The sequence below is a fragment of the Python bivittatus genome, unplaced genomic scaffold, assembly GCF_059951505.1.
Source record: "Python bivittatus isolate LINGU-HERP-01145 unplaced genomic scaffold, Pbiv_v1 ctg000610_np1212, whole genome shotgun sequence".
NCBI lineage: Eukaryota > Metazoa > Chordata > Lepidosauria > Squamata > Pythonidae > Python > Python bivittatus.
Window position 1 is genome coordinate 3245111 of NW_028277088.1, and position 25485 is coordinate 3270595.

At 45.6% G+C, this 25485-nt stretch overlaps 2 protein-coding genes across 3 annotated transcripts in view; one reads left to right on the forward strand and one right to left on the reverse strand.

The window, feature by feature from the left end:
• The first annotated feature begins 547 nt into the window (after positions 1 to 547).
• On the forward strand, positions 548 to 11251 carry KLHL40 (kelch like family member 40). Its single transcript, XM_007444569.3, has 6 exons — positions 548 to 1693; positions 4037 to 4197; positions 6186 to 6293; positions 7786 to 7971; positions 9529 to 9675; positions 10977 to 11251. Exons 1-6 carry the CDS (start codon positions 548 to 550, stop codon positions 11086 to 11088), a joined length of 1860 nt encoding a protein of 619 aa, XP_007444631.3. The 3' UTR covers positions 11089 to 11251.
• A 6694-nt stretch (positions 11252 to 17945) lies between these two features.
• ZBTB47 (zinc finger and BTB domain containing 47) overlaps positions 17946 to 25485 on the reverse strand; it is a 28752-nt gene continuing 21212 nt past the window's right edge. For both annotated transcript variants that reach the window (XM_088150465.1, XM_088150466.1), the window contains exons 3-6: positions 23087 to 23234; positions 22193 to 22308; positions 21150 to 21294; positions 17946 to 19477 (exon numbers count right to left, since the gene is read on the reverse strand). In XM_088150465.1, coding sequence (XP_088006591.1) covers positions 19071 to 19477; positions 21150 to 21294; positions 22193 to 22308; positions 23087 to 23234 — 816 coding nt within the window. In that variant the 3' untranslated portion in view covers positions 17946 to 19070. The remainder of the gene's footprint in view (positions 19478 to 21149; positions 21295 to 22192; positions 22309 to 23086; positions 23235 to 25485) is intronic.

A 25485-nucleotide genomic window follows, 5' to 3' on the forward strand; every position in this document is an offset into this window, starting at 1 on the left:
GCCGTGGCATCTGTGTGTGCGTCCACGTCTATGCAGAACTGGTGCAAAGAGGGGCTCAAAAAATCTCTCCTGGTCCCTGAACCCCGAACATAAGGGTGGTATCAGTTTAATTCCCATCCTTTGCATCCATAACCTCATTTACATCGCATCCCTAAGAAGCTTTTTGAGTCTTTCTGAAGGGAAAATGCTTCATTGGGGTGAGACAGACGCTGGTCATGGGGCTAGAATTACACATACAGCTGTTATTCACCCTTCTGTGTCATCATCTCCCCCCCCCTGCCATGCCTAGCCCTCCAGTTTCCCATATTAAAAGATGATCAGCTTACACGTGTTCCTCAAGAGATTCCATTAGCTTTGTAATGCTGTAGCTATATATATATATATATGCCTATCTATATAAATCCCACTTGCTATCTGAACCGAAGCAGTTAAGCAGCTGCATCAGCAGCAAAGGGAGATCTCTCAGCATTCTTTCTGGAAGGAAAAGTGACCATCCGCGGATTCGAGGAATTCTTGGGAGATCGCAGCTGGGAAGAAGGTTTCTACCATGGCCACCTTGCCGATGGAGCAAGCTGAGGAGATGCGTCTTTATCAGCAAACTCTCCTCCAAGATGGGCTGAAGGACATGCTGGACCACCAGAAGTTTCTCGACTGCGTCTTGAAAGTGAAAGGGAAGGAATTCCCGTGCCACCGTCTGGTGCTTGCCGCCTGTAGCCCCTATTTCAGGGCCCTGTTCCTCTCCGACATAGACGAAAGCAAGAAGAGGGAAGTCAGTTTAGAAGATGTGGATCCAGAGGTCATGAGTAAGATTCTCCATTACATCTATACCTCGGAGTTGGAGATCACCGAGCAGAACGTTCAGGACATTTTCTCGGTAGCCAACATGTTTCAGATACCTTCTATTTTCACAGTCTGTGTCTCCTTCCTTCAGAAGAGGCTATGTCTTAGCAACTGTCTAGCCATTTTCAGGCTGGGATTGATGCTGGATTGCCCCCGCTTGGCGGTAGCTGCCCGGGATTTCATCTGTGATCGTTTTTCCATTGTCTCCCGCGATGAGGAGTTTTGCCAGTTCTCTCCAGATGAACTTATTGCTATCATCTCCAGTGATTCTCTCAATATTGAGAAGGAAGAGTTGGTCTTTGAGGTGGTCATGAAGTGGGCCACAGCCAAGGACCATGAGAGCCGGGTCAAGGCGCTTCCAGTGGTCTTTGAGAGCATCCGTTTCCGTCTCATGGACAAGGGTTATTTCAGGGAGAAGGTGGAGAAGAACGCTGTGATCAAATCCAGCCCAGAGCTTCTCAAGAAGATCCAGATGGTGAAAGATGCTCACGAGGGGAAACTGACATTGGTGAAGCAGAAAAAAGAGAAGGAAGAGAAGAAATCTGAGGACCAGATTGTCAATGGACAGTTAGATGAAGAAGAGAATGAGAAAGAAGAGGAGATTCTCCCAGGGATCTTAAATGATACAATGCGTTTTGGGATGTTCCTTCAAGACCTAATCTTCATGGTCAGTGACTCAGGGGCTGTGGCCTACGACCCAGCTGCCAATGAGTGCTATTTTGCCTCCCTTTCTGCTCAGATTCCAAAGAACCATGTCAGCCTGGTCACCCGAGAGAATCAGATCTTCATAGCAGGTGGACTTTACTACAACGAAGACGACAAGGAGGACCCCATGAATTCCTATTTCTTGCAGGTATCAAGCCTCTCTTCATTTTGGCATGGGATCGGGGTCTAACTTATGGTTTCTGGTCTCCTAGACTCTCTCTGGAATGGGGACTCAGCTAGGTTTTATCTCAGTTTCACTTAGGTCCACGTTCAGCCCACTCCTGAACGTTCAAACTGATTTGAACCCTAGTTCCAACCAGTGTACGCTATTGAGGGTGGGAGAGGGAACCTTGCATAATTCTAAGGCATGCCAATTTTCCCTTGCATGGAATATTATTAATTTGTCAAGAATGCCACAACTGCCTCACTGGATCAGACCAAAGGTCTGTCTGTCCCAGCGTGCTGTTTCCAACAGGGGACAGCCAAATGTCTCTGGAAACTCACAGTCATGACCTTCTCTTGCCATTTCTCATCAGCATCTGATATTCAGAGGTATCCCTGGTGGTCGTAAAAAATAAAAAGTTAAGTAGAATGATATTGCCCTCACCAAGATCTATAAATATATTTAGGAATGCTGCTGGATCTGAGCGAAAGGCTCAGATAACCCAGTATCTTGATTTTCAGGGCAGCCCAAGATGGTGGGACTGGAAAGCAAGGGTTGGATAAACATGTAGCAGGGAAACAGTGGCTAAATCCTGCATTTTAGATCAGGATGAGGATGGATTAGAACAGTGTTTTTCAACCTTGGCAACTTTAAGGTGCGTGGACTTCAACTCCCAGAATTCCCCAGCCAGCATGCTGGCTAGGGAATTCTGGGAGTTGAAGTCCACGCACCTTAAAGTTGCCAAGGTTGAAGTCCCATCTTTCCTTCTTGCCCTTCTATTGCTGGTTGCATTTCTGTCTGTAGGAGGATGCACAAAATATTGTATACCCCAGAACATCCTTCCACCCACAATCTTTTTTGGGTCCAGCAGCGCATTTTGCACTATTAAAAAATGGCCACCCCAACATAGTTGCTATAGAAGCCAAGCAAGAAGCAAAGAAGCCACGAAGGGTTGGGAGTCTGCCCACCCATAAGCCTCTGATTTATAGTCTGGTTTATAGCTGGCCTCCAGTACCAGGAGCAGTATATCTGTTAGTGTTACTTCTCAGAGAATCCTGGCTGGCCATTGGGGAAGAAGGATGCTGAAGTTGGTATCCCTTAGGGGACATCTTTGTACCTTCTTCTACAGCAGTGTTGTCCAAACTTGGCCACTTTAAGATGAGTGGACTTCAACTCCCAGAATTCCCCAGCCAGCATGGCTGGCTGGGGAATTCTGGGAGTTGAAGTCCACTCATCTTAAAGTGGCCAAGTTTGGACAACACTGTTCTAAAGTGTAATAAAAGCAGCAACAGGATAGTTTCCAACAGCTTCCTCTCTTGCAACCATCTACCAGAGTATCTTCTTCACCTAACTTCCATCTGTTCCTTATATTCTTGTTGTAAATGAGAAATGGTTAGACTGCAAGGCAAAACATCAACCTTAGCTCCGTTTATTTTCTGCATGAAGCTGGGCCTGACATGGTCCTAGGAGGCATGCTTAGAAAACACAAATTCAAAAATTCAAAAATTCAAAAATTCAAAAATTCAGAAATTCAAAAATTCAAAAATTCAAAAATTCAAAAATTCAAACATTCAAACATTCAAACATTCAAACATTCAAACATTCAAACATTCAAACATTGCAGGAGCAGTTCAACTCTTTGTTAAGAAATATGTCCACCTTTGAAAGGTAAGCATCAGCGTTGCCCACAAGTTGTGGTCAAAAAATCCAAGATGGTGGCCAAAGCGCTGAGATCAATGTTTCGATCACACCGTTGCAGTCACCATCTTGACTTTTTCGACCAGACCCTGCAGAGACCCCTGGTTAGCATCCCAAGGAGCTGGCAAGAAAGGTCCGAAGCAACCTTACCAATTTGCCTTCTAAAACAGACATTTTGAGATGGCTCTGGCCACCATGGCTGCAGCGAGGGGTCAGAAAAATCAAGATGGCTTCTGTGAATGCATGATCAAAGCCCTATCCTACTTTACCATGTGTGGTGCACAAAGGCAGGGCTTCAATAGTGCCACCCTGGCCACCACCTGGACTTTTTTGACCCCCCTCCCTGCCAACAGCCGTTGGGAGATGAAGCAAGACCCCTCCTCCATGGCAGCCATTTTGTGGAGGAGCCCACGGTGTACTGTCCCCTTTCTCAGTCTGTTCCCTGGCTCCAAATCAAGGCTCCCCCCAAACTACAGTTAAACCATCATCCTGAATACCCTGATTGTGGGGCGAGTCAGAAATGCTGCGGAAAAACTGGGTGGCTTTCCGTGAAAGAAGGACAGGGCTGCTTTGATAGGACTGGTGGGCAGGGAGGAGGTCTCCCATGGCTGTCTTCTCTTTCTTTGGCAGTACGACCACCTGGATTCGGATTGGCTGGGAATGCCCCCGCTACCGTCCCCCCGCTGCCTGTTCGGACTTGGAGAAGCAGAAAACTCCATCTTTGTGGTCGGGGGGAAAGAATTAAAGGAAGGAGAGCAAACTCTGGACTCGGTTCTGTGTTATGACCGGCTGTAAGTGCCAAAGGCTTCGCGGTGGTGGTGGGGGAGCCATGGGTTGGTGGGGGACTGAGGCCTGATCTGTATCTCCTGCTTGGCCAGGACAATATTTATATTTACGTATATCATATTTGCCACCGCCCATCTCGTTGAAAAGCGACTCTGGGTGGTTTACAGAGGGGATAAAATCAATGAAAATACAATATAAAATCTTCAGCGTCACTTCGGCCCATCAGAAGCTGTATTGTGAGGTCATTAGGGCCAAATGTCAGTTTCACGCCCCCCCCCTTTAGAAGATGCAATGGACCGCCTTTCCATGATCGTATCTCCTCCCAATTTAACAGATAAATTCATTGCATGTGAAGTAATCTACACAAATCATTTACCTTTACATTAATTTCATGTTTACATCATTTGGGGCCATTTATGCCATTGGCATAAGGATTTTAGGATTCCAGTTTTGCCCTTCGGGTTGCAAATGACACAAATACTGTAGCCACGCACGAGGTCACTGAGAATAACTGAATCAGAGCGCTGGAAGGGAACTCTGAGGTCATCCAGTCCAGCCCCTGTTTGGTGCAGGATCCACTGGAGCAGTGTTTCTCAAACTTGACAACTTTAAGATGCATGGACTCCAAGTCCCAGAATTCCCCAGCCAGCATGCTGGCTGGGGAATTCTGGGAGTTGAAGTCCAAGCATCTTAAAGCATGGGGGCTGGGGAATTCTGCGAGTTGAAGTCCAAGCATCTTAAAGCATGCTGGCTGGGGAATTCTGGGAGTTGAAGTCCACGCATCTTAAAGCATGCTGGCTGGGGAATTCTGGGAGTTGAAGTCCAAGCATCTTAAAGCATGCTGGCTGGGGAATTCTGGGAGTTGAAGTCCACGCATCTTAAAGCATGCTGGCTGGGGAATTCTGGGAGTTGAAGTCCAAGCATCTTAAAGCATGGTGGCTGGGGAATTCTGGGAGTTGAAGTCCACGCATCTTAAAGCATGGTGGCTGGGGAATTCTGCAAGTCGAAGTCCACACATCTTAAAGTTGCCAAGGTTGAGAAACACTGATCTGGGGAATGGCATGTTACTCAGAATTGGCTGACTGGAGTGGTCTGTAAGCCCTATAAATAAAAAAAAACTAAATAAATCCATGCTGATGGAAGGGAAAAGCTAGCCAGCCCCTTATTTCAAGAGGAAGCAGTTGGTTGTGGCTGGATTGATAAAGGGGGACAATGCTAGAAGGGGCAGAGCACCTTGGTGCTCGCCCAATGCCACCAATTTTATTCTTCTAATGATGCAGAGGGATGTTTGTTTTGGCTAGAAGGTAGAGGAGCAATGCTGAAGGGCCTTGCTGTTGGCTGCTAACCAAAAATTAATGAGTTGACAGAGCTCTAGTTCAATTATTAGCCACAAAGAGCAAATGCTGCTTTAATAAACTTTGTAGACTCATAAACGTGGCCATTCCTGAGCATGGTGGTATCATAATAGATACAGACTTAATCAGAAAACCTGTGCAATGTTCTAATAATAAAATGGCAAAGAGTTAGGCAGAGGAAAAGCTGGTTGTTTTAAAGGGTCCTTTCTGGAAAAAAAAAAGTAAACCATGATTGATATAGAACCTGGTTTGTAATTAAATGGCCTGGTTTAGTGCAGCCATGCAGAGAAGAACATGGTGTGAAGGAGAACAGGGGGACTTTGAAAATGAAGGAATCTAAGGAAGGTAGAATAATTATTCTCACGCTGTTAAAAACTTTCAAACCATACCTGAAATTCAGGGGCGTATGGATAGTTTTGCCACCCAGAATTGGAAGACAATCTTCGAGAAATGTCAACCGTCATTTTGTTGACTGTAACAAAGATGGTTGCAGTATGGCAGGAAAATGCATGGTGTGGGTGTGATGCACAGAAGGGCTGCAAAAACTGTGGGTTTGCTGTGTCCCCCAGTAAAAGGGGAGCAGGAGAGGGGGGCTGTGAATGCCACCTCCCAAATCCAACTTCTCTTCTCTCCTTCAGGTCCTTTAAATGGGGGGAAGCAGACGCCCTCCCGTACGCTGTCTACGGTCATGGTGTGGTGTCTCACAATGACCTTATCTACACCATAGGAGGCAAAGGCAATGACAGGTAAGTTCTGGGCCTGTTGCTTTGGGACATCTTTGTAAATTTGTGACTCTCAGCAGGGGCAGGGTAAGTGAAAAGAAATAGGGGTGTGGACAGCACAGATTATGATCAACTTTCCAGATGTGTTGAATTCAACCCCCACAATCTATAGCAGCAGCAGCAGCCGCCGCCATGGGGGATGGGGGTCAAAAAAGGTAAATGGGTGGTGGTGGGACATGATCAAAGCCTTTTGTATGTGCACAGTGGGATGTTGTGACCACCATCTTGCCCTTGTTTGACTTCTGCTGTGGGTGCCGCTGTTGGTGAGAATCCTGGAAGTTGAAATCCAATCTCTCAAGAGGCCAAGTTGATAGACGATCATCCCTCTTTGAGAGGGACAGAAGAGAGGCAGAACTGCTATTAGAATCAAGGAGTCTGGCTACCCCATCTGATGGATTGATTGATTGATTGATTGATTGATTGATTAGATGCCATGGAGTCAGTGTCAACTCTTAGCAACCACATAGATAGACCTTCTCCAGGAGGATCTGGCCCCAACCTGGTCCTTCAGATCTTCTAATGGTGTACTTATCTTTGCTGTAATTGAATCCATCCCCCTTGCTGCTCATTGTCCTCTCCTTCTCCTTCCTTCCACCTTTCCCAGCATTATGGACTTTTCAAAGGCATCTGGGTTTTTGCACTGATTGATTAAATGCCACCAACTCAGTGTCAATTCTTAGCAGCCACATAGACAGATTTTCTCCAGGAGTATTCATCCCCAATCTGGTCCTTCAGGTGTCCCAACAATGCTCCATGACCACTGTAACTGAGTCCATCCCCCTTGCTGCTGATCATCCTCTTCTCTTTCCTTCCACTTTTCTCAGCATTATATTCCAGAGAACTCGGTCATCACATAGTATGTCCAAAATATAATTGAGTACCCCATTTAGAGATGCCAGATTGCTGGGAGGAGGCTGAGCATGCCAGCCACCCAGAAGCATTTGAGTGTTGCCTCATCTAAGCATGTCAATCATCCTGCAATGGAAATGGTTATCCTCAATCCATCATTTGGGTCTTAGTTTAGAGCTCAGTTACCTATAGATCATACATGACCTGGATTTCCAAATCCTGTATTGGAAGCCCCAAACACACCAACATTTGCACTGTCCTGCTGAAAAAAAAATGCAATTTCCCACAGATTTGGGTGGCAAGTAAAATTGATCAGTAAGCCATGTGAAGCTTAGTTAAACGATCACCCCAATAGTATAGCTTCATGATTTCATTCCTCGGCCCATTGCAGCTCTCAACTTCTCCCATCCAATGTAATTAAAATTGGCTGGCTGGGGAATTCTGGGAGTTGAAGTCCACATATCTTCAAGCTGCCAAGGTTGAGAAACATTGACCTAAAGGAAAGCTAGAAGCTTTGGACCAGCCTTAACTTTTGGAACTGGGCAGGTCCAGCACAGAATTTATTTCATCCATTACAACCTTATTTCATCTCTCCCCTCCGCTGCAGAAAATGTCTGAACGCTCTGATGGTGTACAACCCAAAGAAGTTTGAGTGGAAGGAACTGTCGCCGATGAAAAATGCCCGTTCTCTCTTTGGCACAACTGTCCACAATGGCAAAATTTACGTGGCTGCAGGAGTGACCGATTCTGGTTTGACCAACTCGGTGGAAGTTTATGATCTTGCAACTGATAAGTAAGTGCCACCTTTCCTGCACGTTGTGCAACGTTGCACTGGAGGGGCGGGGAATAGATTTGCAACTTTTTTTTAATGCAATTGCATTAAAAATTAAACTAATTAAATCAATTTATTATTTAATTATTTATTTAATTAATTAATTTAATTAATTAACAATCAAAAGGAAGCTCTTGCACCCTGTGGCAAAAAGGGTTAACAGCATGACATGTGCCCTAAATGGCGCTCTGGCACTCTCTGCTGGGCGCTTCCTCAAGAGAAGAGTGATTAGAATGTATTTATTAACTGAGGAAGTTTTGACACCGCCCGACTCCCGGAGCATGCTTTCTTCTGCAAAAGGGGATTCCCATCTAGCTTAAGAGATTCCAAAGTTGCGTCAGGCTTCAAGGAGAGGAAAAGAAGTAATTTTGTTTGAAGTTCTTTGGCCCATCCGTTGGCGAGGAAGAAGAACTCGAAATTCTCTTGCAGAGGGACGGCTCTGGGTCAGATGGTCACAAGGGAGCTGGGATGAGTCCCAATATCCCATATGTTGGAGTCGGATTCTATAGGTTAACAGAGCTAAGTAAATGTGACCCCAAGCCTTCCTTCTGGCTTGCAATCACTATTTATAATTACTCCTCTAACACATACAGATGCGTGCCAGAGATGTTAATGCTTGGAATCAGCCAGTTTCCCCTCCCAATGGGAGGATTTAGGTTCATCCAGGTCAGTGTTTCTCAATCTCAGCAACTTTAAGATGTATGGACTTCAGCTCCCAGAATTCCCCAGCCAGCTGACTGGGGAATTCTGGGAGTCGAAGCCCACCCATCTTAAAGTTGCTGAGCTGACTGGGGAATTCTGGGAGTCGAAGCCCACCCATCTTAAAGTTGCTGAGCTGACTGGGGAATTCTGGGAGTCGAAGCCCACCCATCTTAAAGTTGCTGAGCTGACTGGGGAATTCTGGGAGTCGAAGCCCACCCATCTTAAAGTTGCTGAGCTGACTGGGGAATTCTGGGAGTCGAAGCCCACCCATCTTAAAGTTGCTGAGCTGACTGGGGAATTCTGGGAGTCGAAGCCCACCCATCTTAAAGTTGCTGAGCTGACTGGGGAATTCTGGGAGTCGAAGCCCACCCATCTTAAAGTTGCTGAGCTGACTGGGGAATTCTGGGAGTCGAAGTCCACCCATCTTAAAGTTGCTGAGCTGACTGGGGAATTCTGGGAGTCGAAGTCCACCCATCTTAAAGTTGCTGAGACTGAGAAACACTGATCCAGGGGAACCTTTGATCCGAAAGGACACGTTTCACAATCACTAGCTAATTTCCACAGAACAGGGTCTTCTGGAGAATTCTCTACACTACAGGAATAAATGCATAATGATATGCCATAACACGTTTCCCATTTTTAATTCACTAGAGAGTTTTGTGCCAATAGATGAGAGGGCTTGAACGTTGTTGCCCGCAGGCTAAGGAACTAGTCCCTATGAGCCTTCATAATGATTTGGGTTTGAGGCTCCTGGCCTGCGGAGAAGTCTTTATTTTTTTTCCACATGGGCCTGGTTTCTCTTTTGCACCTCGATAGATGGGAAGTCTTTACTGAATTCCCCCAAGAACGCAGCTCCGTCAGCCTCATCAGCCTCGCTGGCACGCTCTATTTAATTGGCGGTTTTGCCACCGTAGAGACCGAATCTGGAGAACTGGTTCCAACTGAGCTGAACGATGTCTGGAGGTAAGAAAACTTGAATATCAGTCTCCCTTTTTAACTCAACTGGAATAAAAGCAGCATATCCTGTAGATGTATTGTGTATTAGTTGGTGTTTTGTTACTCTCTGGTTCAGGGTTTCTCAGCCTTGGCAACTTGAAGACGTGTGGACTTCAACCCCCAGAATTCCCCAGCCAGCTCATGCTGGCTGGGGAATTCTGGGGGTTGAAGTCCACACGTCTTCAAGTTGCCAAGGTTGAGAAACCCTGATTAATGCTGCTTGTACTGTATTAGAAAGTGCCAAAGTCAAGAGTCAGGTAGAACATCAAGCTGAAGACTTGTTTGCCTTCTAGACCACCTTTCTGTGGCCAGATGTTAATCAAAGCAGCAATGGATAGTTCATAGGCTCTGTCTTCAAGCTGTCCTCTCCCATCCGGCATGTTCCAGATGTTGAGATTCAGTTCCCAGAGTTTCCAGCCGGTGGGGCTACAAAGTGGGAAATGATGTGCTAAGGCCAACCTGTTTGTGATCCGTTGATGGGCCTTTGTGAAGGTGTCTAAATCCTTCTCCGTCTGCTCCCGTGTTACCCATTCACTTTGCTTGGAAACATCCTTTTGGAACCCCATTGGGTTGGGTTTCCATATTCCTTTGAACTGTTTTTTGGGGAGGGACCTTGGCCACTTCATTGCTCACCCCCTCGCTCCTGCCCTTGGAGAAATCCAAACCCTTGGCTAGCACACCTAGCAAACATAAAGAGACCCAAGGTGTGAAAATGGGTCGTGTGTCTGCCTTCAGAGGCCAATCCATCTCTGAATGTCCCACCTAGGTGGCATTTGCCAGGTGTGAGAGCTTTCTCAGAGCCACAGCGTGGGTATCCATATCTTTCGGTTGCGTACGAAGCTATTTGAAAATGATTCTAAAGTGTAGATGTCCAAATAGGCAGAGGTCACTCTGTATAAGCCCACATGTTCCTTTGCTGTGCTTTTACTGATTTTTTTTCCGAACGGTTTCTAAACAGAACTAGTGAATGGTTCAATGCGCAGAAAACTGGATTAATTCCAATATGGGTAAAGCAAGTCACATGAACGGGGGCATACGTGGAGAGGCAGTCAGGGGATGGGCAACTCCCCCATACCTCCTGCTTTATCTCAGTGATTTGGGATGGAGACCTGTGGCAAAGGGCTCTGCTTGGTAGACTTCAGCTTCCTAGAAGTCGAGCAAAGCCCTTGCTGTTGTCCTGGTTGCACTAAGGCTTCAAGACTGAGAATTGATGTGGTCAGTCGAGGTCCATTCCTCCAGTGATAAGGGTTTGTGTGTGACTTCTCCAGGTACGATGAAGAGGGGAAGAAGTGGGAAGGCGTCCTCCGGGAGATCCAGTATGCATCGGGTGCCACTTTTCTCCCAGTGCGCCTCAACGTCTTGCGGCTGACAAAGATGTGATCGTGCCCAGGCCTCCCCTTTGATTTGGGGCCTTTTTCGCCCTCCTCACTGTCTTTTTCTATATCTGCATTTAAACACTCCACTGTGGTACCTTGATTTGGTTTTGTTAGTAAAAACCAAGAGATGCTGGTTTTGCAAAACTCGGTCTATTTCCTCAATGAAGAACCAAGGAGGGGGCAGCTGTTTGTGAGAGCAAGGGGGCTCCTGCCCACATTCAGTTTGGTGTGTTCTGTAGCACCTGGGCAACTAGATTTTTACACAGTGTCACCTCTAATTGGAACTGGAAGCAAGTAGCCATGTAGCACAGGAGAAGGAGGAACCCTGTTGTTGGCATACAACAAACTTCAATCCTCAGTTCCCATATCTTTAACTTGGACTTGCCATGAATGGGCTGAACATCTGCATTGCACTGAAGTTCCAACAGGCCTGGATCTACAGGCTACCTTTCCTCCAGGAGGTGGGAGGTAGGTTGCCAAAACTCAACCCGTAGGCTTCCCATCCAAGGGGGGACCCATATGTAAATTCCCCTGCTCTTAGACCAACACTTTAACCAGGTTCCATGGTGATTCTAGTTGCCAGGTTTCCAATTTCCCTGAACTTGAACTAGGAAATAAGGAGAGCATCTTGAAGGCCATCTTGCAATTGGAATCTATTTCAGAGGAGTCAGCACTTGGGGTTCAAAACTGGCACTGGTAACCCAATGTAATGGTATGTGAGAATGACCTTGGGAGACAGGGGAAGAGCCACAGCCAGGGGGAAAGTTGGATAAGAGGCAGCTGAGCCCTCAGCAGGAATGTGGATGGGGCAAGAGGCTCAGAAGGGACCCTTCCTAGTTTCTTGGGCTGTAAAGACGACAGGGGAGAGATGTCCCTGCAGACTTGCAAGATTGATGTTAGCTTTGTGGGGTAGTCCAGACAGGAACCATGCCCAGATGGACTAATTTTACTTTATTGTAAGATTTCATTAACAGAATCTTGCAAGTCTGAAAGGACATCTCTCCCTCCTCACCTTTACAGCCCAAGAAACTCGGGAGGTCCCTTCTGAGATGCTTTCCACACACCCATTCCTTCTGGGGGCTCAGCTGCCTCTTATCTGACCATTGCCCTGGCCATGGCTGTTCCCCTGCCAAGGTCATTCCCACATACCATTACACATGGATATGCTGCAAATTAGACTAGGTTCTCATAACTTTGGGACAATACAGTAGAGTCTCGTTTAACCGACCTTCGCTTATCTGACATTCTGTCTTATCTGACGCCCCTAAAAAAAACACAACACGCATATATCGGCGATGAGAAAAGTGTGCCGCTTGTTTGCGAGCATGAGTTGCTCCTGACGGTGCGGCACTGCAACGCAAAAATCGATTGCAACAGGCGCAGCGGATCGGGTTTTTTTTTTGGTTTTTTTTACCACACTCAATCGTTAGTGTGTGTTATCTGACATTTTCGCTTATCCGACGTTCTGCCGGCCCGTTTATGTCGGATAAGCAAGACTCTACTGTATTTCCATTTGGGAAAGAGTTCTTGACAGGAATGTAGGAAAGGAAGGATTGTCCCAAACATAAAAAAGGATTCCCACCGGTGATATCCCAGGAGATCTGCAGTTAGACAGTCTGTGCTTGGGAATTCTTGGAAGGCATGCCTGGGTTTGGGGAAAGCTGGCAGTGCCAGCCTGCAAGACGAGAGCATCCAAAAGAAGGGCATAATTTGAAGGAATGTGGAATTCCCACATACCATTATACCCAGGAGGTCACGTCTAGAGGATGAGCTCACACTCAAGATTTTACTCCATCTTTTTCCAGTCAGTTGCTCTTTAAATATGCTGGATTTCATCTTCCATAATCCCAGACTATATGGCCATAAAGGCTGAGGAGAATAAAAGTTGAAACCCAACACATTTGAAAGGTGGCAGCTTGGGGAAGCCCGTTACTCTTTTCCTGCTGAACATCCTAGCAGCGCTTGCAACTTAGTAAACCACAGATTCAGATCTTGCCCACAGGGGTCTAGAGGGAGGGAGGTCAAAAAAGTCAAGATGGTGGTTGCAAGTTTTAATGCACACTGCTTTGATCGAAACTGGCATATCGATGTTTTTGACCTCCCCTCCCCTTATTCCATTCCATTTTTAAATTTCAAAGACGACAGGACCACTGTTTAGAAACACCACCTTTCTGGAAAGGAGAGAGGGAGAGACTCAAAACACAGATCACAAAAGCTTTTTTTCTTTTTATTTTGGTGTAGAATTTGAAACAGGTGTTGAATTATTGGGGTGGTTTTATTGATTGATATTTTTTTTTAAGAAAAAGCCACAGCGAAACATGACATTGGGGTGATGGTTAGCCAAGGGTCTCACACGCTGCAAATGTCTCACCTTAACCAGAAGAGGCAAGTTTTTTTTTAAAAAAAAGCACTGAGAAAATTCACAAAGAAATGAAATGTGGATTCATCTCAAGTTGCTTCTTCTTTTCAGAGAATGGTAAAATAGAAAGAGCATCCTGCAGCACGTAACCCGTGTTTCTCAACCTTAGCCACTTTAAGATGAGTGGACTTCAACTCCCAGAATTCATGGCTGGCTGGGGAATTCTGGGAGTTGAAGTCCACGCATCTTAAAGACACGAAGGTTGAGAAATGTTGCTCTAGAATTCCATCACTCTTCTGGGATGAGCAACCAAGCAGAACTCGGTCACAATTGTTCCAGTGCATTTGGCTTAAAACTGTTCCTCTCCTAACCCCAGTTCCTCCGTATTAACTGGGTTAACATTAGGACTGAGCAGGGCTCTGTACCCATAGCTGAGAAGGTCCTTTGGAGCAGATCTGGGGGCACATGGCACAAGTCAATACCTCCTTCAAGAAGCTGTGCTCACGGAGTAGCTGCAGGATACCAGGAAAACATGCTTTTGAGTTAAGGACAGCGTAAGCCCGCTTGGCACTATTTTTCATTCAAGCCGGTGTTTTCCTGGCAACTCTTCGCAGTAGGCAAGGTCAAGAGACAGAAGCAGCAGAAATTCCAGGAATGGTCTTTATTGTCGTAGGGTGGAATAACAGAATCTTGAAAGCCTGTCCAAGTTGCTCTCTACTCCGTCTTATACCCAACAAAATCAGGACAGAATTGAGTTTCTTGCTCACGTTTTTCTCTTCCCCATGACTGGGGGATCTTTTCTCCTCTCTTAACCTTCTTCTCAGGGCCAGGCCTACAGGCATATCACACTTCCTGGGCTTGCATAACTACTCAGTTAAGCCTGTTGTGTAACAGGCCCTGGATTAGGAACAAAAGAAAGGGCCGCAGTGAAGATCAGAGCTTCTCCAGTTAAAGTTTTTTAAAGTGTCAGGCAGTGTGGAAGAACTCTGCCACATAGCCTGAAATTATTCACTTCAAGGATGAGTCACAAGAGGTTCAAAACCACCCCTTTTCTTTCTCTTTCCTTCCCAAACTCTTGCTTGAAGATTTTGAGAGTAGGCTGAACTCTGTCAGGGAGCCGAGTTTATACAACATGCTTAAAAAGTCCAAGTCGGAGTTTGCACAAGAAAGTAGGCTCCATTTGCTTTAACCAGGGTTCATCTCTCCCCCCCCCCCCCACAAGCTAGTATGTTGCAGGACTTCAGCCAGCTGAGTTTCTTTCTGGTTCAAAGACATTCCATAAAATTTAAATTAAATCAAATTTAATTATTTTTTAAATTAAATTAAATTTAATGTAAATGACATTAAATTAGTTCAGTCAGGAACTAATTTAAAGATGCTAAGCCATCTGTAACAGGGCAAATGACTTGGAAAAAAGGTAACAGGCTAGGCTGAATATATGCATTTTAATAAATTGAAAAGGGGACCACCCCACAATTTTCCTGAAGCAGCATTTCATCCATGGATAAGGTATACTCTGCATTTAGAAATGCATTCAGACCAAGAGCCTCACGATGGTATCTTTCCAAACAACCAGTCATAAAAATAAAGCCGCTGACCGAGAATTCCCAAATAATGATCTGTGTAGAAATATATATATATATATATATATATCCTGCCCCAAAATGCATTCCTGTGTAGAATTCACCTGGAACAGCCCCTCTCTCAAAAAAATATTATTATAATAATAATTATAATATTATAATAATATAATAATAATTATTAGTCCCATACTTGTAACAGAGCAAAGAAAGTGAGGGAATTCAGGAGTGAGGCAAGAGAATAAATAAAATGTATTTATTTATTAGGTCTGGCCCATCATGCGTCATGCGCACAAAGGATCATGTGCATAAATGAATAAGATGCAATGCATGGATGTGTCAAGCCGGATCGTCTGTGGCACTTGAAAGGGGAGGGGTCTTTCTTCCTTTGTTTCACTCCATCTGTTTAACTTCTCTCCTTGTTTCATACCCACCACATACCAAGCTAAACGTTTCTTGCCACTCACTGGCAAGTCTGCAAACGCATTCAACAAGCAAGCAGAGGTATCGCCAAGCAAGACCATACGGATTCAGGGGTTGACGCCAGGCTTTCACCCCCTCCCTGCAAAAAGGGGGCCATCAAGGCATTTCCGAAGCAGAATTTCATGTGAATAGAAACCATGAGAGCGTATGAAAACAGGACCCCCTGCAGCCCCCCCTCGTGCAAAATGCAAAGGTTGTTCCTGGTGCCAAATGGGCACCCGTAGAATTCCTATCGCCTCCCACCCCAACCGTTCAAGTGACACCCCCCCCCCCGTTTTCTATGGCTGGGTTTAAGGGGTGGATTAAAAAAAACAAACTCCATTTTTTTTAACAATGCCGCTTCTAAACCAGCAAGAAACCTGTTGGAGGAGGAGGAAGCCAACATCTTTGGCAGGAGCGAGTCAAGAGAAACAAGGAAAAAAAACACCTCTTTCAAAATATTAAAACCTTTTATTTAAAGCAACCCCAGCTTTAGGTCTGCCTGAAGAGAGAGTTTCCTAACCTGACGCCCTCCAGATATGCTGGAAGAACCCCTGAATTCCCCAAGTGCATAATGTAATGAGAACACATCTGGAGAGGGGTACCAGGATGGCTTTCAACCAGGATGGGCCTCTCCAGATGTGTTCCCACGACAGGACTTGCAAAAAAGGGATCTGCTGTCGGTAAACAGCCATTTCACGCCCGATGTAAACAGTGGGCTTCCGAGTTTAGCGTAAGCCTTTGGCCCCTTAAATTGAGCTCTCAAATGACCCGGATCTCATTTCCAATCAGGATCTGGACGGGTGTCCGGCGCCAAACCCCTTTTTGGGAAGGGAGCATTGAGTACAACTCTTGTGAAATCCTATCACTAGTGCAAAAAAACCCAAGGCCTGTGCATAGGGGGAGACACACATGCCACAACATTGCAGCCATGATGTTTTGCAGGGGGACAGCCCGAACAGACAACGCAAGTCATACAGACTGGTAACGCAGTTTGGGTCACCCTCGAAACTCTGCTAGCACGAGAGGAATCCAGTGGACTAGCAGCTTGGCGGTCATTTAAAACACACTTTAATGTAATCTGTTCTGAGAAGGGCTTCCTTCTTACAGAACTACGGGCAACGGGACCGGAAGGGGTCTGAAATATTTTTGATAGGCAACGGGCCTCTCTCTCTGCCACTGAAGACATGATTCAGTCTGCAGAACAATGTTTAGTCCATCCCAGCACATTTAGAGGGGAAGGTCAGTGGGGAAGAGGGGCGAATCAGCCCACTAAGCAACTGATTTAGTTGTTCGTAAACCCTTCTCTTGCTGCTCCTTGGCTGGTCTGGCTTCTGAAATGGTGGAAGCTCTAATTGTTAGGGTTTAGCATCTTCTCATGTACCAATTGCACCCCCCGCCCCAGTAAATGCTGGGTCCCCCATGAACAAGTGGGAGGGCAAGGTTTGAGCCCAAGTGGTTCTCCACCTGTTCCAAGGTGGACACCCGTAAGTACTGGAAGCTGACCGTGATCACTGGAGATCCTTCCCCCACCAGCTAGAAAAAATATGCAGGTTTTATGTAAGACGGTTAAAAGGAAAGGTGCAGTATTTTTTCTAGAGTAATTCTTAAGATGCATTAAAAAAAAAAAAATCTCAGATTTTCCCTCCCACAGATCTATACAGAATAAAGTGCTTCGTTATAAAGTTTCTTTCGTTTCCAATACTAAGAGTTACTGATGGACATTTTTTCCCCCCCGTTCTGGCTATTTGGCAGTAGATACCAAATGCCATAAAAGTTAATTAGGTGGTCAAATACCAGGCACTCATAGAGTTAGTCTGAGACGTGCGAAGTCTGTCCTTCCGTCCTTCCTTCCTCACCAATATACACTACCAAAGTTTCAAAGGATGTAGGCATCTCTCTTTCCAGTGTTAACCACCACTTTAAGACTTTGACCTGAGGGTCACACCAGGAAGGAACAGATCGTACAATCAACCCCCAAGAGTTCAACACGTGCCGTTTGTCCACCAGTTCACCGTTATTGCACTATCTCGAACATTTTTTGGGGCCACAGCCTTCCTGCAGCATCTTCCTTGTCCATTCAGGCATTATGGCTGTTGTTCCAGGGGCCAGCCCTGCTCACGTGGACAAACACACAAACAAAGAAAGGTCTTGGAAGTTCTAGCCAAAGAGGATCCACCAAGCTTTGCCAAAGCTGTGAAAGTTGGGGCAGGAAAGAGGAAACATGATTCCCAAAGCAGATATGCAGTGAAACCCTTATGGTATGCATGCGTGCAAAAGAATGGGTCGGTTTTTGAAACATGGCCCATTTTTATATGGACTGAAGGGGCCTTTGCCTTGGAAATGAATGACAACCGTAGAATGGCTGAGCTAATAATGCCCCCAAGTTCTGGTCTTCGGTAAAAGAGTCTGGAATAACTTACAAATGTCCTATTGTGGAAGAGCTCTTAGGATTAGATATAATAAAGTGCAAAAAAAAAAGTTAAAACAACCAAAAACATTTTTTTAACGGCTCAATGTCTTCCTCCAAACCAGTAGAAAAAGAGCTTGCAGAGAGTATGTTGGTTTCTAGAGGAGTTGTGAGTAATCCTGCTCAAGAACAGTATGTGTAGTCAAGGATCTGTAGACTAAGTGATGGTGTTTAGGCTGGATGTTGTCTTCATCACTCCCAAGGATGCTTGAATTAAGCCTGATGGTTGTACCCAGATGGTGATCAAGAAAAAGGCTTCTAATGTTCTACTATTTTCAAGTGACTATTCGTGAAGGGGGGACCTCATCTCTAGCTTGGAAGCTTCAGAGGAGGCCAGGTGAGCTTCACACTACAGAAGTTGAGAAATGGACAGTTGCACCAAGGGATGGGCAAGAATGACGGAGAGTGAATGAATGGGAAGTTGGCCTTGGAAGAAAGTGCTGCACGCTCACACACTCAAGTATCCATTTTCTCACACCAAGTATAGCTTTACCATCCATGTCTTGCCATTTCCTTCCAGTTCCATGGGGAAATGTTTCCATATTTCTCCATTCCCCTTCAGAGGAACATGAAAAGCTACAGTGCTTTCTTCCAACCTTCTTGTCTTGGGTGAAAGCACCTCACTCCTTCAATCTCCAAGAGAAACCCATATACTTCTCACTCCCCCAAACCCACATTTGACCAGATAGGTCTGGAAAGTCCTTGACTGTACCTTCCTCACTGGCATGCTCTACCAGGGCATTTTCTCTAGATCTTCATAGTCAAAAAATAACACATGAATCTCTTCTACGCCATCCATACAGACTGAAGGATGATCAGAGCTGGAAGTCCAACGCGTATCAGAAGAACAGGTCAAGCGTAGCTGGTCTGCATCTTTCCGCAAGCAAACAGATGAGAATATTACCTTCACGGCTTGGGGAATTTGAGTGGCAATGATGACCTCAAGGCTCCTGATGCTTCTGTTGAAGGCCAAGACCCTCAGGGCCCTCAAACTGAAACCCAGACATGATGCCTGTTCAGAATAGACCCAGTCGGAATGCTTCCTACAACAGTCAATGGCATTGGAGAGACCTGTGGAATTACGAGCCAGTTTGACGCACCAGACTGAGCAGGGTCTAGTTGTTCATATTCACTCTGCTACCTGGGAAGAGAGCTGGTGGGGGGGGTAACAGAGGAGGAGGAGGTATGCTACGTGCATGAGGATGCACAAGAGGCAGAGGAAGTGCGTGGGAATGTGACGTCGAATGGACTGGAACTCCAGTTGTCAAATGAGTTGAGTTGGCATTCTGAGATGTGGGGAGACCAAGGGAGTCTGTATCTCGGCTGGGATCTGTAGCTGGCGGGTTGCTGACCCTGAAGCACTTCTCCTTGTGGGCCTTGAGCATGTTGGAGAAACGGAAACGCTGACCACAGACGTCGCAAGGGTAGGGCTTCTCTCCCGTGTGGGTCCGGCGGTGGCGTTTCATGTTGGGGCGGCTGGTGAAGCTCTTCCCACAGATCTCGCAGATGTATGGCTTTTCACCTGGAGAAGCGGGATGGGATGGCGGGATGGGGTGGGGTGGGGTGGGGTGGGGGAAGACAGAGATCTTTTCTGAAAATGTTCAGCTGTAGTCATACTTGGCCCAGAACCAATTATCAAGGAAAGAAATGGAAAACTAAGTCAGGGATGGCTTAGGATAGGAATCAAGAAGAATTTGGCATTAGCCGATCAGTGCTACGGACTAGACTTGCCAGCAAGAATCATGAGGTCCAAATGGCGACCATCACGAATGCTAGCCTCACCACACATTTGCTTACTTTCTCTGGAAAGAGGATCTCTTTTTAATTTGGGTGAACCAAATGGCAAATTGTGATGGGCTGTGAGAATAACCATGGGAGGCAAAAGGAAGAGCCGCAGCCTAGGTCTGATAAGAGAAATCTGGGTCCAAAGGAGGAATGGGGGTGGAGAAAGAGTCTCAGAAGAGACCCTCCCAGGTTCTCTGGAAAGTAAAGTCAGGGGAGGGGGAAGTGCTTTCAGACTTGCAAGACTGATGTCAGCGCTTCAAGGTAGTCCAGACAGGAAACAAAAACCATGAGTACTAACACTACTTTTACTCTAAGGTTATAGCAACAGAATCTTGCAAATCTGAAAGTGCTCCCCTTTCCTTTCCTTTCCTTTCCTTTCCTTTCCTTTCCTTTCCTTTCCTTTCCTTTCCTTTCCTTTCCTTTCCTTTCCTTTCCTTTCCTTTCCTTTCCTTTCCTCCCTTCCCCTCCCCCCTCCCTTCCATTTTTTGTCACATTTATAAAGCTGTCCATCTCACAAAGTGACTCTGGGTGGCGTACAACAATTAAATAAAATAACAAGTGGATAAAAACAAACATTATAAAAAGATAAAACGTGATTATTAATTTAGATTTTAAAAATACAAACCCCACGGAGAGGTTCTACATTCTGTAAAACTTTACATTCTAGGGAACTAGGGAGGGTCCCTTCTGATACGCTTTCCCCACCCCATCCCTGCTTTGGACTCAGATTTCTCTTACCAGACTGTTGTCTAGGATGCAGTTCTTTCTCCTGTCTCCCAAGGTTATTCTCACAGCCCATCACACATACATGATTCAGTATAAAGTATGCCCCCGGGACCAAAAAGCCCCCTAACTTCACATTCACAGTGATGTGTTCTGAGCTGTCTACAACTAACTAGAAAAAGATCTTGGGGTAACAGTGGTGAGCAAAATGAAGATGAACTCCAGGTGCTATGGTTATGAAAATGGCAAATTCTATGCTAGGAAGAGTTAGGAAAGAGCAAAAACTGTGTAATGGGCAGAAGGAATAATCCTGAGGAACAGGAAGAAGAACCACTTCCAAGACAATGATCAGATAAAAGAAATCTGAGTCCAGGCCAGAACTGTAACCTGAGAAAGCGTCTCAGACAAGACCCTCCCTAGTTCTCACAAAGATAAAGGGAGGGAGGAAGTGCATTCAGACTTGAAGATTCTGTTACAACAGCTCTATAATAAAAGTAGTATTAGCTTGCATGACTTTGGTTCGGAGTTGGGTCTACCATGAAGGGCTGACATCAATCTTGCAAGTCTGAATGCACTGAATGGGATTATTCACAATTGCTGCGAATGATCAGCCAAGTTTCACGAAAGAGTTGGTGACTCTTCTAGGTAAACAGGAAAGTGCATGAAAAGCGAGTCGGCTGTCTCACCTGTGTGTGTTTTCATGTGCTCATCAAAATACTGCTTCATATTGAAGTCCTTCCCGCACCACTGGCACATGAATTGCTTGTGCCCGATGTGGATACTCATGTGAGAGCGCAACTGGTACTTATACTGGAATCTCTCATTGCAATTCTAGGTGGATTAGCAAGAGAAAAGGAAGTTGCGTGAGAAGGTAACAAACATTTCACTGGATTAAAGTAGAACATATGGTTCTCCCTGTAACGTACATTTGGTTCTTCTAACTGTCCTAGGAGGTAGGCTGAGAGAATGACTGGCTGGCTGAAGGGCATCCAGTGACCTTTGTGGCTAAGTCTGGACTGAAATATGGGTTCATCCAAGCTTCTGATCCAACCTTCCCAACCTGGTGCCCTCCAGAGTTGTTGGGAGGGTAACAGGATTCCCATGCCAACACAGAGAACATCCGGAAGTTACTAAGTTGGAGAAGTTGAAGGAAGTTGGATCACCTTCCTTTATTTTCCTTTCTGGGACAAATCTTGCCGCTCATTTTTTTACTTAATGTGCCCAGGGACCAGCCCAAGTGCTTTGGGCGACACCAAGACCACGAGATGGACATCCCATAGGCACAGCATTGAATCTGCACTCATGTATCAAGGGCCCATCAAAGGATGAGGGCCTGTCGTTGCAACCTTCTCTCCCACATTGCTCCCTGTTTTCATTACTTAAAAGAAATAAAAGAGAAACTACATTATGGAGAGAGAAAGGCCCACCTTTTACACCTGAAATTTCAGGTAAGGTGCAAACATTTTTATCTAAGTAGTTTGATATGCCATTCCTGTTATCTGCAAATACACATGGATCTTTTTAAAAGTGAAATGCAGATGTGGATTGATCAGCCTGCACCTGAACCTGGGTGTCAAACAGAAAACCTCCTTATACTAGAGTCTGATATAAAGGTGGGATTATTAATCACATCAATGATGTTTTCCCAGGCCTTGGAAATGGACACTGGTTCTGAAAGTGTTGACTGTGTGAATGGTCAATCAGATCACACGCAGACATGGATTCTCACCTCACATTTAAATGGCTTCTCACCCGAATGCTGGAGAGAATGTACTTTCAGAGACATGCTGCGCTTGAACGATTTCCCACACGTCTCACAGGTGAAAGGCATGTCCTTGGTGTGAGCTAAAAAGCAGAGAGGAATCAGGGTTGTCTTCTAAAGCTGCCCATGAAGTGCTGAGCCCAGCTACACGATCATCGGCTCTGCTTAAGACACATGACTTCAGATGATCTCTGCCGTGAGAGGTCATCAGCAAGAAGGGTCCCCCGCCACCCCGAGAAGACTAGCAGCTTGGGGTTGGGGGAAAGTTTTGAGTTCATTTCCACGTGAATGAGACTCCTTCTCCTGGAGTCTGAAATGTAAACGGCCTAGCAAGAATAGCACACCGACGCTTCTGTAGCACCGCTACACTTCTGATTATGTGGCCCAGCTCAAAGAAATCCAGGATAAAGATTGGGGGTCATGTTCTAACTCAGTTAGAGCAACTGAAGATCTGGAATGGTTGCAGTAAACCAGATGTCTTCAAGAAGTTCTGGAAATACAACTGTCTGGACACATCACTGCTTCATCCAGTACATCTTATGGCCAAAATGGTTTGGAATTGAAGTGCCAACAAGAGATCTAACTCGATCTCGCAAGGAGAATACAGCTGGAATAATATTGTCACAAACAACTCTTCTGTCATACCAAGGATCACTACCTGAGACCCAACTGGCACTTCTTTTGGGGAGATGGGGAATTTCTGCTTTTCCAGAAGTTGTTAGGACACAACTTCCATCATCCATGATTGCGGTCATATGGGTTGGAACTGACAGGAGTTGGAATCGAACATCTTCTAGATGATCTCAGGTCTCCTGTCTTGCTCTACTCCATCTGCTCCCCCTTCTTCCCTGCCCCACTCACCAACCATGTGTTTCCGCACATGTGCCATCGTGTAGAACTTCTTCTCACAGATCTCGCAGGAGAACTTCTTCTCAGCATAACTGTGGACAATTTTGTTATGCTCGTGCAGGGACCAGAGTTTCTTAAAAGCTTTCCCGCAAGTAATGCACTGCAAGGAAGAATACTCACAGGTCATCTTTGGGGCTGGTTATCATTTTATAAATGAATTGATTCGTTACCTGTTGTAATGTACAAGTAGTCCTCATTTAACGACCATTTAGCAATTGTCTGAAGTTACCATGGAGCTGAAAAAAATGACTTGTGACTGGTCCTCACACTTATGACCATCACAGTACTCCCGCGGTCACGTGATCATGATCTGGGTATTTGGCAACCAGCTCATGCTTATGTTGGTTGCAGCGTCCCGGAGTCAGGTGATCACCATTTGCGACCTTCCCAGCCAGTTTCCAGCAAGCAAAATCAATGGGGAACCATGTGATTAGCTTAACGACCACTGCAAAGAAAGTCGTTAAATTGGATGCAGTCACATGATGCTTCATTTAACGACCGCCCCACTTAATGATGAATGTTCTGGTCCCTACTGTGGTTGTTAAGTGAGGACTACATCATAACATAAGTAATTATGCTCCCAGAAGTCCCTTTCTTTTCCAACCTTATACAGGGTTAACCTTCTTGCCCAACCAGACTTACTCTTATCTAATTTGGACTATAAATTGATTGCCAGTATTTCTTGGATCAATGGCCCTGATTATTTCAGCTTCTAGCTTCCCCCTCCACCTGCCGTCTCCTTCCATCTTCAGACAAGGGGGACAGGAGCTGTTGCAAGACCAAGTATGAAGTGCTCCCTTTCTCAAACTCTAGGTCAAGCCAAGCTGAACTGCAGAAACACACCCTTTCTCCTCTACAGAAAGGTCTTTGCCAACAAACTCACAGTATTAACTTTCCTATTCTGTGGCTGCCTTTAGCAAGAGGCGCTAGATCTGAAGAAAGAGAAATGGATTTTCATAAACTTCCTTATAATCTGTCCAGGCTCCAGAATAACTCTTAATCATGTATTTTTTTTCCCCTCTGTATTGGATTTTTTTTTTAACTTGGGGCATTTTATTTTATTTAATAAATTGGCTGTTAGCTGTCCAGAGTTAATGTACTTAAGATGATCAGTCATATACCTTTTTTAAATAAATAAATACATAAATCAGGGGAACAAAAAAAATCGTTCTGCTTCTATCGATGGCTAGAAAAATAGGGTGTCAGCGAAGATAGGGGAGAGGCAAATTTAATTACTTTGTTTGCTCCGATTCTCTCTTTGGACCACCTCCCCTCTCTTAGCTTTACCTACTTTACAAGATTGTTGTCAGGATTAAAAATCAGGAGATGCAACCGTCCTAAATATGGAGTCAAGCTTCTTGATAATGCAACAGAAGTCAAATAGGGGAAAATGGAGTTTGACCCGGTCTTTCTAAATTCCTCAACTTCTTCCATCTTTTATCCGGCCCCTACAGAATCACCCTTTGGGGAACCAAAGCTGGTTTTTACTTGGTCAGTCACAAGCCTGGATCCCAACCTCACAAGCCAGGGAAGATAGATTGGCTCATATTTTGCCCCCATGTCTTCCCGTTCCCATTTTCTTTTTCTGATTGTCCAGGCTGCTGCTAAATGCCCAGACACGAGAAAAAATATGTGTGTGCCCCTTGGCACCAGGCGAAGCACACACACTCCGCTTTTCTTCTCACCTGATCCAGAGTCAGTTCTGAAAGTTCTCCCCTTCCCTCACTGCAGTTCTGCGTCCTACCACTTACTGGTGCTGCCGGATTGCGAAATGCTACATTTGGCAGCCAGAAACACACACACACAGACACACACAACCACCCACAAAGCATCCTTTTGCAAAGAATTCAGATTGAATTGGCAGACTCCTGCCAGATGATCTGGATCACAACTCCCTCTCTGAATTGCACAGCTCCAACCCACTGTGCAAGCCCGTTTTCAGCTGGGAATGGACTCAGGACAGAAGGGCCGGGGAGCCCATCGCTAAACGTGCTCCAAGATCCTTGTCCAGGTCATTCCTGGACTAAAACAAAACAGAAACTGTGCTAAGGAGGGAGATCACGTCTCCCAGTTTCCTGCAAGGGAGCTGTGGAGTCTGAGAAAGGAAACACAGGGCAAGAAGGACCACGCCACAATTGCTCTGAGCGACAAAAGCCACAATTATTCCTTTCTTTTCAGGTGGCTTTGAGATGCACGTGCAATCAGTTGCGGTAGTCCAGATTTACGAAAGAGAGGAACGATGCCACCCAAGGGGACGTTGACTTGCCCAACTATTCCTTCCTCTTACGCTCAGCAAGGAGCTTTGGGGAATTTTTCAAGCATGAAACTAATATTCTCTCTGCCCAGCCCAC